Below are 14,404 nucleotides of genomic sequence, written 5' to 3' on the forward strand. Positions count from 1 at the left end.
ATAAAAATAGTCCCATGATTTTAATCAAGGAAATTCAATTAAAAAACTGAAGTAGGCATATGAAATGTTAGAAATAATAATTATTGGATAAACTTGAGTTGGAGTTTCTCCTTTCCTACACTTTGCCTAAACCTATTAATATTTCTTATAAAGAGAGATAGAGGCTTTTAAAATGTTATCAGTCTGTCACAGAAAGTTATAGCAAAGCAAATCACACACTACACAATTTTTTAAAATGTTTTATTATAAAGGATAGGAAACCAAATCCACATTTTTTTCAAACCAAGATAAATAAACAGTAAATACCATGCTTTTAATTTTAAATGTGTTTTGCCTTTTACAATAGGATCTGCAAAAATGGCATTCTTAACTTGGAGACTTGCAAAACTCTATCTTTTGAGAATGTGGTGGAAGAATGACTGCATATTTTGTGCATTAATGAAGACCATTAAAAAAAACCTGCTGGAAACTGAGACAAAACAGCTCTGTGAAGAAAGTGCTGAGTAAAGAGTAGTTTGGTAACTTAGTCAGCAGAAAACTTCAAATTAACCCTTAGTCAAGATTATTTAAAATATATATATAAATATATACAACTACACAAAAAAAAAAAAAGAAAAAATCTTCCCACTTAAAATGAAACAAACATCAAATTGTAACAAAATCAGAGAACCCTTAGGGCCTGCAATAGCCCTCAATGGTACTATAACCTTGTGATCTTTAGGAAGAGATGTTTAAAAACAACCAAGCTTTTTTTTTTTTCTCTGTTCCATAGAAATAAACCACTAAATGAAAAAAAAAAAAAAAAAAAAAGTGAACAAGTAAGGGGGGAAAAAAAGCAGTTACTCTATTATCATTACCCTTTAAAAAAATCATGTCATTATTGTGCCTTTTCTCAGGAACAGTTTAATAAATGAAACAAAGCAGCGAAAAGATGAGCAAACATCTCACCACATGCAGATTTTTTGTGCCATATTGGTCCCAATTTAATTTATGAGAATATTACTTTTGATTTCAGTAGGAGCAGGGTAAACTTTTTCATTTCATTTCTAGCAGAAGTAGAATGACTGCAAACTACTTTCCCAAATGGACTTTATTCATATGACTTAATCACAAAGGGCTGTAAATGGAAAGAGGTTTCTCTATATCCTCATAGGCCACCCATTACTTTATTGCTTGCTATTAGAAGACTTTTTTCTTTTCCAATAGTCCCACACTTCTGCAGCATTTTAATAGAACAAAATTACTTGTTAGCAGCCTGTAAGCAGTCATCTTAAGTTCTTTTTAGTATTTATATCCTTTTGAAGCTTTTCACCCTTTGCATCGGGTCAGGGTTGCCTATACAAAATAAATGACTGTTGCAGGAAATATAAACATGATATTTACAAGTTCACAATTTGTTTTTATACAGTTCTGATGAGTATTTTTTATAGTTGTAGCCTAAGCACTGTGTAGAACTGGCATGCCTCTGATATTCACAAAAATGTAATAAAAAAGAAATATAATTAAGGATAAATTGCGCACATGCAAGGATACTGTAAAATTAATCCATTGCTTTAAGCTATGCACTTATGTAGTTTTTTTAATATCCTAACAGTTTGCCTTCCTGTGGTTTTTTGATGGTAAAATTCCATGCAAAATCCTGTATTTTCTCTAGGATAATATTTCACATTCTTTAAACCTTCCATTAATTATTCTACATGACATTCAGACTGCCTTTAATGAAAGAAAGGAAAAACCTAAAAACACAGCTACTTTTGTTATCACACTATAAATCCTAGCTCAGGGATTATGCCAATTATCTGATTTACCTCTACCGAGCAACTGAGGAATTTATGCTTATTATCCTTATCATTATTCATATGTTTGAGTCAGTTTATTTATTAGAAACCTGTCCTGAAGGTATTTAATGAAAAATAATATTCGAACAAATAATTTGACTCTGGGATTAACATAAATCCATCCACTATTTAAATTGAGTTCATTTAAGAAAAACAGTATTTGGAGTGGTCACCTCGGATGCTTTAAGGTAAGTTTTAATAAAGGTGTCTCTGTAATCCTTTTTCATGGGTATAATGTTGGCACTTTACTGCTGAATAACAGTCTACCCAATAGACCATGGTTGATAGGTTTCAATTCTTCAAATTCTGATCCTGCTGCTGAATAAAAAAAAAAATACAAAAAACCCATCCACTGACAAGCACCAAGTTTGGGCAGAATAGCCAAATCCAGTTCTTTGGAAAATCACTTCAACCACGTTCTTCAAAACCAAGCTCCCCCCAGTCATCAAAGCAGGGGGTGACTGTTGGGAAGTGTTTGCAGGAGCGATAGCGAAGCGACTTTGCATCCTCCCTACGTGTTCCTTCCAAGACTCCCTTCGCCCTTTACCTTCAGACTGTGATAGTGCTGCTGCTGGGGGCAGTGCTGGCCTGGCTTGTCCTGGGATCCTCTGCTGAATCCTTTAGAAGTCCAGAGGGCGAATCATCATGGTGGTGGAGCGCAAGGAGTAGCTGGGCCCTTTGAAGTAATGCCACTTGATGCCATTGAGCTTCCCGTGGTTTTGTCCAGCTGTGTAGAACATCCCGTTGAGGTTGGAGGGACCACAGGCATCGAACCACCACCCTGAAACCATTATGAAAAAAACTTAAACTGCAAGTTCACTAAGTATTTTATATTGTTTTATAGGTTTAGCTGATTAGAAAGTTCTGGTCAATAGCTCATAAATAGTCCTGATGTGGTATTTTAATATTTACCTTTTTTTTTGGTCTTTTGTGCTATTGTATAGGCAGCAGTGCTGGAGAGCACACACATGTATTTACAGAATTGCAAAAGTAATTGCATACCAACCCATTCTAGTTTTATATGCAGTATGGGAAGTAAAAGCAAGAACATGAAAGACAAATAAACTGGTTTTCATATTCAGACAGCACTGCACTTTTCATTCAAACCTCAGGAAAAGACTATATTTCAAAAGTATTTTTCAAAATTTCACTTGTTAAGTTACTTCGAGTATAAGCATGACTTGATTTTATTTACCAGCCCTTTTCTGTTACTTTAACTATGATTGTTGAATTTCTCAGTTGTTTTTGCTGCCAGATTAGATGTTTTTAGCAACTGGATTATGAGAATAGTGGTACTGCATTGCCTATTTCAAATTGTTGCTATAAGATTAAATTAATCAGTGAACTCTCTTTAACTCTCCAAGATCTTGTCTTGTTAAGGTGAATTTTAGATCGCCATGGGAATTAGAGTTTTAAGAAAAATTCCAAATAACATGAAACTTGGCAACCAAGACCACAGAACACAAACTGACAACGATAAACTAGGCGACATGCTGAATCTACTGAAAGTAGTGGGAGTTTTGCTGGATACCTTGATGGGAATAGAATTTTCTCTCCAACACCTTGCAGAGTATCTACGTATTGAAACACAGAGATGCTTAGCTCAGACAGAGAAAGGCAGAATGAGTCCCCAGACTGCAAAAAGCCAATATCCCCAATGTCAAAGATGTTTTAACATCTGTGGCTAGGAGTTCTGTTTGACAGAAAGATTTCTGTTGGGGCTTTTTCTCATACTGACACCTATGGTTTTGTGAATCTTTAGCACAGGTTTTATGCCTCTTTCCATGAAATATGGTTATGCTGAACACTTGTGCCTTGAGGCAAATGAGGTCATAAAGATCAGGTGGTGACTTTTGCTTTTGGTAGTTAAATGTTACTTTATTTAAAAAAAAAAGTTATTCCAGCCTGCACACCACAGCATTATAATCTTCCCAGGACTCCTTGAAAAGCATTTTCTATTAGTACTGATAGTGCTAAACTGATCATTCAGTGAGTGCTACTGAATTCTGCAGGTGTCACGGTGGAATATAATGCAGAATTTTAAATTTTAAGGATATTTTCCACTCTGACTTCTGAAAATGGAATTTAACTGTGAGAAACTCCTTTTAGACAATGTTTACTGTCCCAGGGAACCCTCCAATTCCATCATATTCAGTGGTTAACCTTTTATGAACCTGTAATGAATGCATTATATGAAAGTCTTTTAAGCTATGGTTTACTACCACCACCTATATGATATTGTGTTTAGCCCTCAGACCCAGTGCTCACTCTGTTCTTTGTATTGAGATCCACACAGTGCATGCTTCTAGTCTTGTAATTCCTAAGATTTTGGAAAGTACTTAGTGGGGTTTTTTTTAAGAAGTAACACTTCATAATGAAATCTTGAGGGATGACTTTTTGCCAGATAAATTCTGACAATCTTCTATTTTGGTACAGCTGGCCTCCCTTTGATTTCAATGTTATACCTAAGGGGGCAATAACCAAAGAAAGGGAAAACTGTACAACTGATGTTTTACTGTAACCAGAGTAATTATCTTGTAGAAACTTAAGATGAAGTTAAGCAGGGAAATCTTAATCCTTATTTTTCAAAGCTTGAACCCATATGCAGCTGGGTTCTGTTTATGGTGTTGGGATGAAGACATGGCAAGCTGACCTAGTTACCATTTCACCTTAAAGGAACAGGAATAGATGCATAAATTATCTTTTTTGGGGTGAAGGTTTTCAGCAGTGCCATAAAAATCTGCAAAAAAAAAAAAGAATGAGCCAAAGAAACACATAATTTTATGAAACATTTGTGAGGACTAGGTCTAACCTCCCATCATAGACTTCTTCTAAATAAATACTTATTTCAAAATGTGTTTTAATGAGGTTTTTTCCTGTTGTACTGTTCTTGTTAGTGAGAATAAATGAATGTTTTAAAGATGTTTCCTAATATTGCATTAAAACTTTGGGTTTACTTTCTCACTTTTTTTTTTTTAAGAGAGGTGGGCTGGTTTTTTTGTTTTGTTTCATGGTGGCTTTTTTTACTCCATGTAGTTATTTCTCTTCATGCTCCCCTGCAGTCCTCTGAAAGGTCTTCACTCCCTGTAGGGCCTCAGATTATAACAAGACTTCCTACTTACTGCATGTCTCAACACCAAAACTCACGTCATTGAGTGAATGCAAATGAAATGTTTTTTTCAGATGCCTTGTATATTGAGGGAAAGAGAAAAGCAAGCAGAGACTTCCTTGGTAGCTATGAGCAAGTGGGCAAAAATAAACCAGAGTTTTCTGAAAGATATGACTGCAGATCTGCCACTGCAGAAAACACCAAATAAAGCAGGTCCAGAGCTGTGAGACAGTCTGACCCAAAGAAAGACACACAGTAGCCAAATGTTGGTTTATTACCTGCAGTTCGCAGGATTTTCTTCTCATGAAGAATTGTTTTCTCTGCAAGGTAATTGCTTTACCAAATAAGTATAAAGTCATCTTTGAGCAGCAGTAAGATTTTAAATTTGGAGATAACTTTTGGCAACAGTTTCCATGGGATATTTGAATCAGGCACGAGAATCATGAAGAATGGGAATTATCAGAAATAATAATAGAAGTGGGATTTTAAAGTGAAGTGGTAAAGAGAAGGGTTTCACGAGGAGGTAAAGAGAATTTTTATTCAGAAAGAGAGGTAGTTTCTTCAAGCTGTTGTGATCACAAAGTTCTTAATTGCTTATTTGAACTGAAGGGCAATTAAATTTTTTTACGTTAGCCTACCTCTAATAATTTGTATAGTACAAGAAGCACTAACATCTCTGTTTGCAATTAAAATCCCTAGGTCATAAAATGTACTGTCCAGACAAAATATAATTTAAATAAGTCATAGATAATTTGTTTGAAAGTTCAGCTGCATGAATAAAAGTGTATCCTCACTGTAGATGGCTGCTCTTCTGAAACAGTTAATATAGGTTCACATTTTGTAGTTGTTTGTGCTTTGGTCTTTAATTAATATTGCTATTACCAACAGGAAGTTGTTAAATTTCATGTCAGCTCTTTTCATTAATAATATGTTCTGCATGCTTAAGCCACCTATACCAGAGTGCTGAGCTCCAGAGACCTGTTTGTACTATATCTTTGCCTGAATATGAATCAATATTGAAATAATTTTCACAAATCCTTGCAAAACAATACCTAATAAAGGAGTATTACTCAAATAAGCAACAATATTAAAAGAAAAACCCACAAGCATCTTTTATAATTGTTTACTGAAGTGACAAGTATAATTTTTACATGATAGAATTTTCTCTGTCAAAAGCAACATTTAAAAAAAGTCTTTTGTACGCCAAAGCTAACACCTTTGCTTTTTTGCCTTGTTATAAATTGTAATCAAGCATGTATGGATGTAAAATTCTTTTTCAGTAACCTAATGCTCATCAGTTCATGAGTGCACTGTGATTCTGGTGTGTGTTGGGAACTGTGATGGTCACTTAGGTTTGATGGAAGGTTCTTAGTTGTCTTTTAAATTCTGAAAGAATAGGTGTCTAAACACTGCACATTAGATGGCAGACCCTTCCCTCACACATCTCCATTCTCCCTCCTGAGGACACTGAATGTCTCCAAATGTGGCAGGATCAATGCAGGGCGTTCAATAAGATCCAAAGTATGTCTGAATGATACATTTGTATGGATTTATGGAATAAATGGATCCTATGAAAAGCCAATATTTATTTCTAGCCCTCTGGGTTTGTCCATAAAATTTAGTACATTTGGCAAAAAAGCCGATAAGAACATTTCCTAATGCAAAAATATTGAAATAGTCTTCAATGTTCAAAAGAAATAGCAATTTATATTAGGAAAGATTTCAATGTTTCTGACATTCTGAACTTTAAAGAAGATAGATGGTAATACTTAGGACATGCTTGATTTTGCACTGTTAATTCCTCTGGATGAAATTTTGGATGACACCTCAAGATATCAGTGGAGCCTTGGGACAGAGTCCAAAAGAGTGAATGTAACAGGAAAGACTTAGGGTTGTTCAGTCAGAATTTGAAAGACAGAGTGCCAAAAATTTCAAATTAATACAAAAACTTTCCAAAGGAATGGAAAATAATGGTCTATTCTTTCCAATGATGGAGGATAGGATAAGGTGAAGCACATTTAAATTATCATAGAATTAGCCAACATGTAAAGCTTTCTTATGTTAAGTGTAGACAAACTCAGTAACAGATTTGAATATGACAATGAAAGTCAATAGAAATCTTGAAGATCAATAGAAAGACAGAAACAAATAGAAAAGTATCTGTCTTGGACTAAATGACCTCTGGAAGTAATTTCTATGTTCTTTTATTCCTTAGAGTATTGGATTGGCCACTTGACAATCTGAAGATTAAATTAGAATTTAGCTGTCAGGATATAAGATGAAAAGGCATTAGCTTTTCATATCAACTGGATACTGCAGTCCCTTTCATAGGGATGTTTTTATAAGGTAAAAATAACATGAAACTCACAGACTGGTGACAATGTTCTGATCTTCTAAGACATCAAAAGTTAGTCACTTCTTGAAGTTCTCCTAACACTGTATTACAGTTGCTCATATTTAACCCTCATAAACATACCAATATAGTAATTATTTTAAAAAAGCGCTGCATAGTCATATGTCTAATTAAATATTTCTAGTATTTCCTGCAAAAAAACAAATAATATTCCAACCACTTCTTATTTGCTTAGTGACTATATTTTTTCATAAAAATATTTGGCAATATAAATGATACTTCATGGATGGTGTTTTCTGGGCAACTTTGTTATGAAAGCAGGAATATGTGTAAAACTTAAATACTGGTGCTTTCCTTCCTATGTAAGTAGGTGTCTATCCAGCGATTCAGGTTAGATACTTTTAAGTGTGCTGCTGTTGCTACTTTCAAATATTGTGTTTCAAGGAGAATATAAGGAAAACTGTGGCTTTTCTGATTGGAGTGTATGGGCAGATTTCTATATTCAGCGAAGACCTTCCCTCTAAGTCATGACACAAATCCTTCCATATCCATAAAATTCACCACTTGGAGAAAAAAGCAATGAAACAACAGGCCATGAAGGCAACACTGTTTGGGAGTCATTGAGCAGTTTTTGACTCAATAGATGAGAAATCAATTGAGGCTTAATAAATATGTGTTGAATAAATACATACTCCTCTGACTCAGGAAAGCTCTGAGATTCAAAAGATACTGAGAGAATACTCAAGGGAGGTATAATTTATTTGTATTTTTCTTATGCCTGTATTGACTGCTGTCAGAGACAGGAGACTCCAGCTGGATGGACCTCTGCTTCCAGCAAAATAAAACAAACAAACAATTTATTTCAGTCATTTATGCTGCTTCAAACCTGGCAAGAAATCCAGAAAGTCTCTCTATCTCTTTGGTAAATTATGTTAGAGAGCAGAAGTCTACCAATACTCTCACTTCTCACCTAAAGCAAGGTAAATGCCTTTGTGAACATCTCAGACTGCAGCCAAATGTCAGACAAAGAAAATCACCTTAAAACCCTTTCATGATGAGCCAAGACACCGTAAGTCACTTTCCAGTGACTGAAAACAATTGCACAGATAATTTGGGGCTCATCTGACAGGTGGTATCCAGCAGAATGGATGGGAATTTGATCCAGGAATCTGATCCTGAGACGTTAAATTCTAAGGGTTGTAATGGAAACCCAAGGACTTTGAACTTCTTACTCTACTTCAAACCTCATTCTGGTGAGGTTTGAGTTGCATTTTTAGTGCTGTTTCTTGCAAAAAAGTTGTGTATGTAACTCATTGGGGTACTCTTCAGATTAAGACTTGAAATAATACAGGACACATATATATAACCCTTTTATTCAGTTTACTGGCCCAAGATATTGAAACAATGAAGAAATTATTTGAATGAATATCATTTGTCTCCCTTTAAAGTTTAAAAAAAAAGCATGCTTAATTTAAATTTTTCAAGGGACAAAAAAGCCCTAAAAATTTAAATTAGATGGAAATTTAGTGGGGCTAAGAATCCAGATAATGAATGTACTTTGGAAGATATTCTCTAAAATCCACATTAAGATAGAGTCAAGTAGTGTAAAATGGCTCTCAAGAGGACAAGAAAGACACACACACACACACAAAACACTGTTGGTGCTTCTGTATTATTTCTCATTCCAGAGAAGAGGATGAGATAAAGGAGGAGAGAGAATAATAGTTTTGATATAGACCAAATAAAACTGACAACTAACAAGATCACAGAGAGAAATGTGTGTTTTCCTTACATTTTTATTTTCAGCCTTGATTATAACCATATCACAGTCTTGAGCTTTGGCTTATCTCAGCCTTTATTCCTGACATAAATATATTCAGTTCACCTCATAGAGATAACAGACTCACCCAAACTGTCAAGATAGCTAGAAACTTGCCTGCAGATTTCATACCATTCATCATTAAAGAGCTCTCTGTGATGTTGCCAAAACTAACAGAGTCTGATATCTTTTTGGGGAAAAAAAAGAAGAGGTTTTCCAAAACCTATTATCATTGCTACTTTTCTAAATTAGTCTTTGTCTGGTACAAAACTGAAATATACTCACTAAAAAGATATTTTGGTATTTAATTCAATTTCTGATCTTTCTCAAGGAATGAGAAAGTTGTTTCAAGGACCAAAGCATAGCAGTGTTTGAGGAGAATTCTGGCATGATTAAAGTCTTTCTTGAGGAACTGCAAATTACTCAGAGCTGTACAGCCTGTCTGCAAAGAACAAGTACTCAGAGTCCAGTCTAAAATAGTAGACTCATCTACCTCCAAATGCTAATTGCATCTCCTTTTACTCTGTGGTGATTTGCTATACTTGTGGCTTCCTCAGCCTTTGGTAATTCTCCCCCATCCTCCCTACTAATTTCATGTGGTACAGGTATATTCCAATATGTGGTTTTCCTGTTGATTTACAGGACTGCTGCAGCAGTACATGTGAACCTTGTGGAATGGTTGTTCAACAGCAGACTGACCTTTGCATTGACCTGCCATGGAGCAGGAAAATAAACAAACCCCTCAGCTCCCAGAACCAGCTGTCTGGGAGCAGAGGTGTTTCCAGGCGGCTCAGATATATGAATGAGTCTGCACTTCAGCACAGACACAACTCACACTCAGCAGATTCTCACCAGACTCTGGCCTGCCCTGGAAGTAACACGCTTTAATTTAGCATGTTCTCTAAGGGGACAAGTCAACAGTTTTAGTTAAAATAAACTATTGATTTCTTATCCACTATCTGTCTCCAGATCTATCTGGTTAGCTTCTATTTTTTGTAGAAATGAAAAGGTAGGGTCTGATCACCTGTCCTCTGGAAGAAATTTCCCATAATAACTTCTAATATGATATCACTATAGGAAGTTAGGGGAGCTTGAAAAATTGGCTTAATAAATTCTTTCCCAACTGGGTCATTTCCAACTGGCAAAAGAGAATGAATTTAGGTCGTGCATCTGATATAATTCCCAGCGGTGGGAACCCGTTTTCTGCTAGCAGATGATTGCTTTAGAGGCTCATATGTGCCTGAATGTGGCCTGAGCTGGATTCAATCACAGTGCTAGTAACCACAAATAACACAGGTTTAACAATCTGATCCAAAACACTGGAAAATTTACATGCTATAAGACTTTTCCCAGGAAAGTTAGAAATCACCGGGAGAGAGTATCTCCAAATAAGATCAGACGTGAAGATAAGAAAGGGCCTTTCTTGGTCATACAGTCAATGAAACAAAGAATCCCAGTTTAGGCTTTCTGCTGTAATGTGGCATTCTAGACATCAAAATGAGCTTGCTCATATAGGGACTAGGAATAAGTATCTTTTGACAGAGAAAGTTCTCATTCTTGTGCAGAGCGTTAGGAGTCTGAATGGAGAAATAATCTCAGATATTCATTCTCTGCACTGGAGGGAACAAATACCAGTCATATATTTGCTGGCAGATAGATTGACTTGGGACTTTAAACTGTCCCAGTGTAACTTGTCTGTGCCTTTCCCCACCTTGGCTCTTCTTTCTTTCCTTCTGCAGTTTGACTCAGCTCACAAAGGATATCAGCTTAAACCTTCCAGATTTAAACAGGTGGTTGCAGGTCTAGTCTTTAACAGGTGAGTGAATTAGTCATTTAGTTTCTTTAGGCATTATGCTCATGTAACACAGAATATTAAACCATTTTAATTATTTTAAAACAGAATCACATCCATAAGTGTTATAATGTATTACTACAAGTCTAGACTCTGATTGTTTTCAAACTTTACCATCTAATATTTAATACATGACCATTTCTCTCTTCTTTTTCTGGTTGATTTTCCAGCTTCTCACAAACTTATTTCTGCCCTTTTAATCCTTTAACTTCTTCTCTCTTATTTTTCCTTTCTTGCCTAAACAATTACACTAACTTATGCTTTCCTTTTTGTTGCAACACCTTCAGTGCAGAAGTACACTGACTGCATCTCTGAATAATTCTTTCTCTGCTGATAGGAATCTAGAGGTATTGGTATTACCACAATATGTGTACAGAAAAGAGTAGCAGTAATAATTAATAAAAGAAATTTTCACTCAGGACTTGCACATCCACGATACAACTTCATCCATGGTCGCTTTAGGAAAACACAGTAGATTCGTATTAATGTACCATATATTTTCAGAGTTGTACTCACCTCCAGTCAACATAAGAGCACATTTACACATGCAGTTGTCATTGTCAGCATCTTTTGTACTGAATTCTGCTCCATGCAAGATCAGGCTACTCTGTTTTCCAGCAGTTCCACTGTGACCTTTTAAATAAAGCCTGAAACAACAAGAGAAAACAATCAGTGACACCAAAAGTGAAAAGAAAGGTAAGAGATTCAGATCTTTTTCCACATCAGGTTGGCTTTGTATGAAGTGCACTCAGAAAAATTGTGAATCTCTTGTGTTTTGGCTCAATCTCTTTGTTTTTTCAGGTGTCAAATGTGGACATTTAGGGTTTTTCAGTGTATCTGTAGTAGCACATTGTCCTTGCTCCAGAGCAGAACTGAGCTCAAGGAATCTGAACTGGAAATACAAGTAGAAGGAGTGAGAGACAGAGGAGTGAGAAGAGATGCCCAGATATCTGGAGTACACTGACAGAATAATTGAGTACTTGAGTAGCTGGTTTCTTTACTGTGGCACAGAAACAGCAATCCCAGTTAACAGAAGTCATGTTATTAATCACTGGGCTTGAAAGAGGATTTTAGCAGTCTTAGAATTTTTAATTCCACCATTTACAGAACAAGCCAGCAACACAGTTCTGCCAAAGCTGTGTCTGGGTGACAAATGGAGAATAACTTGGAGTTCAAGCCACAAAAGTCTTTACAATTTGCAAAGCTAAATATCCATTTTCTTAAGGAGTCTTTCAACTTGTTGAAATCACAAACAAGAGCTACGAGCCAGAGCTCAGCTGCCAGCAGCCAAACATGCCAGCTGCAGGAGTGCTGGAGAGGAGAGGAGAGGAGAGGAGAGGAGAGGAGAGGAGAGGAGAGGAGAGGAGAGGAGAGGAGAGGAGAGGAGAGGAGAGGAGAGGGAGAGGAGAGGAGAGGAGAGGAGAGGAGAGGAGAGGAGAGGAGAGGAGAGGAGAGGAGAGGAGAGGAGAGGAGAGGAGAGGAGAGGAGAGGAGAGGAAGGTTGAAGACAGTGGTTTCTCTTGCCTCTGCTTAAGGAGCACTGTGAAACAGATATCACTGGGAGATGGATGCTCACAGAAAAAAATACTTCCCATACATAGCTATGTACATGAGACATGACCAGTATCTTCCTGTTTTTTTATAAAACATTGCTGGAAGAGAAAGGTATCCTTTGTCATAATAGCTTCATATCCAAGAAGGAAGAGACAGGATCTCAGTGTCCACTGGAGAAATATGAAGCCACAATCCTTACATCTCAGGAGCAAGTCCTAGCCACTGGAGCAAATAAGAGAGGAAGACACATCCCTCCCTTGTCTCACTGAATCTCTAAAGACAGGAATAAATGATCCGCAGGGCTAACCAAGAATATGATTTGGTAAAGAGTGGGATAGACATCTCCACTGAAGAAAAAGTGAGGAACATCAGTTCTATTTCTTATAGCATCATTGAAGAGGGGCAAATGTATCTTTTAAATATCAAAAATAAAAAGCATAAGGAGTCACGAGAGCAGAAGCAGGACATGAGCAGGAAAGGTGTCTGCAACTCTCTGTGATTTACAAGTGGGAGTGCTATCCTAGAAAATGCTTTCCCAGCTTCTCCTACAGACAGAGTGCACAAAGATGGGAATCCTCTGTTGTATTTTTATCCAGTTACTTTGTGTGAATGGAAGAGTAAATGTCTTTGCCATAGCATCATTCATCTGTTTGTTTAGATGGAAGACAGATACTTTGCTGCAGTGTTCACAGTATTGACAGCAGAAGTAGAGAACATCCCTAACCCATTCTAGCCTACAGTAGTAGAAGTCAAGCCATTGGCATTTTTCTGAGATGAGGAGAGTCTGTCCCCCAGACTGAGATTTAAATAAAACCCAGTTCTCCCACAGAACTTTGGAGTTGAATTCTGCTTATGAGAGAAAAGGCTGCATTTGGCAGCTTTCCTTAATCAAGTACATAGCTGCTGTTTTTCGTTGGTTTAGTTTAGGGGTTTTTCTGTCTTGCATGCCTCTGTGGGTGGATATTAGATCCAAACAAAGCCAATTGGATTAAACTTGTCACAGAAACTCATTACACAAAGCCTTTTCAGGATATCTGTTGAGGTTACTGAGCCCTCTCAAAATGTGAAGGCATAGAATCATAGCATATGTGCTACAGGGTCCAAGTTTCACGCTTGTGGACTGACTTAAACTTCACTTAATTTTTAATTTCTTCCTATGTGTTAATAGGAAGAAGTTAATTTCTTCCTATGTGTCCTTTGTCCACCTTTAAAAATGGAGACAGTAGATGCTAAGCATGAAAATTTTAAAATTAAAAAATAATTTCAAAAATGAATTGTCAGGGTTATCCTTTTAAAATAGCTACAGTGCCTATCTTAATTTGATTTTAATTTTGAATGGTACCTAATTTGGCTGATGATTTGGACTCAATCCTTAGAGCAAGCTACACACCCATAAGCACAGAAAAATTTGGATTAAGTACAAATATCATGCATAGTCAAATATCTTTCAATAGCACAAAAATAGATAAGGCAAAGCGTAAGACTCAATAAAGGACAGTGTAAACCCTTTGTAATTTAACAAGAAACAACCTAGAAAGAGGAATCCAGGAAGGTCATTGCATTATGCTATTGCCCAATCACAGTGCAAATTAGCCTGTAATGACCATGTTAGTCTATCAAAGGATGTTTGTTTTAGACAAGATTAATCTAAGATCTGTCTTTGCACATGTCCATTTCTTTGTTTCATACAAATTAAAGGCTGGAATTGATTCCATCTTCATTCATTGGACTTTTGCCTTGCTTTGCAAGCTGTGCCTAATATTTTTCAGAACAAAATAAACTTCCCTGTAGTTGTGTTGATAGAAAAATTATTTTGTCACTTGATATCTATGATCTGAGTTTAAATGGTTGTACATGCTCATTATCAGCCGCACCAAAGC

General features: G+C 36.3%; 1 protein-coding gene across 1 annotated transcript in view; it reads right to left on the bottom strand.

The window, feature by feature from the left end:
* Positions 1-209: 209 nt before the first annotated feature.
* Positions 210-14,404, bottom strand: part of ANGPT1 (angiopoietin 1) — a 154,304-nt gene continuing 140,109 nt past the window's right edge. The window contains exons 8-9 of the mRNA XM_085053408.1: positions 11,488-11,618; positions 210-2,619 (exon numbers count right to left, since the gene is read on the bottom strand). Of these exons, the coding sequence (XP_084909534.1) occupies positions 2,459-2,619; positions 11,488-11,618 (292 nt within the window). The 3' untranslated portion in view covers positions 210-2,458. The remainder of the gene's footprint in view (positions 2,620-11,487; positions 11,619-14,404) is intronic.

Source organism: Lichenostomus cassidix, chromosome 2 (assembly GCF_008360975.1).
Source record: "Lichenostomus cassidix isolate B80296 chromosome 2, HeHo_3.0, whole genome shotgun sequence".
In the NCBI taxonomy this organism is placed as follows: domain Eukaryota; kingdom Metazoa; phylum Chordata; class Aves; order Passeriformes; family Meliphagidae; genus Lichenostomus; species Lichenostomus cassidix.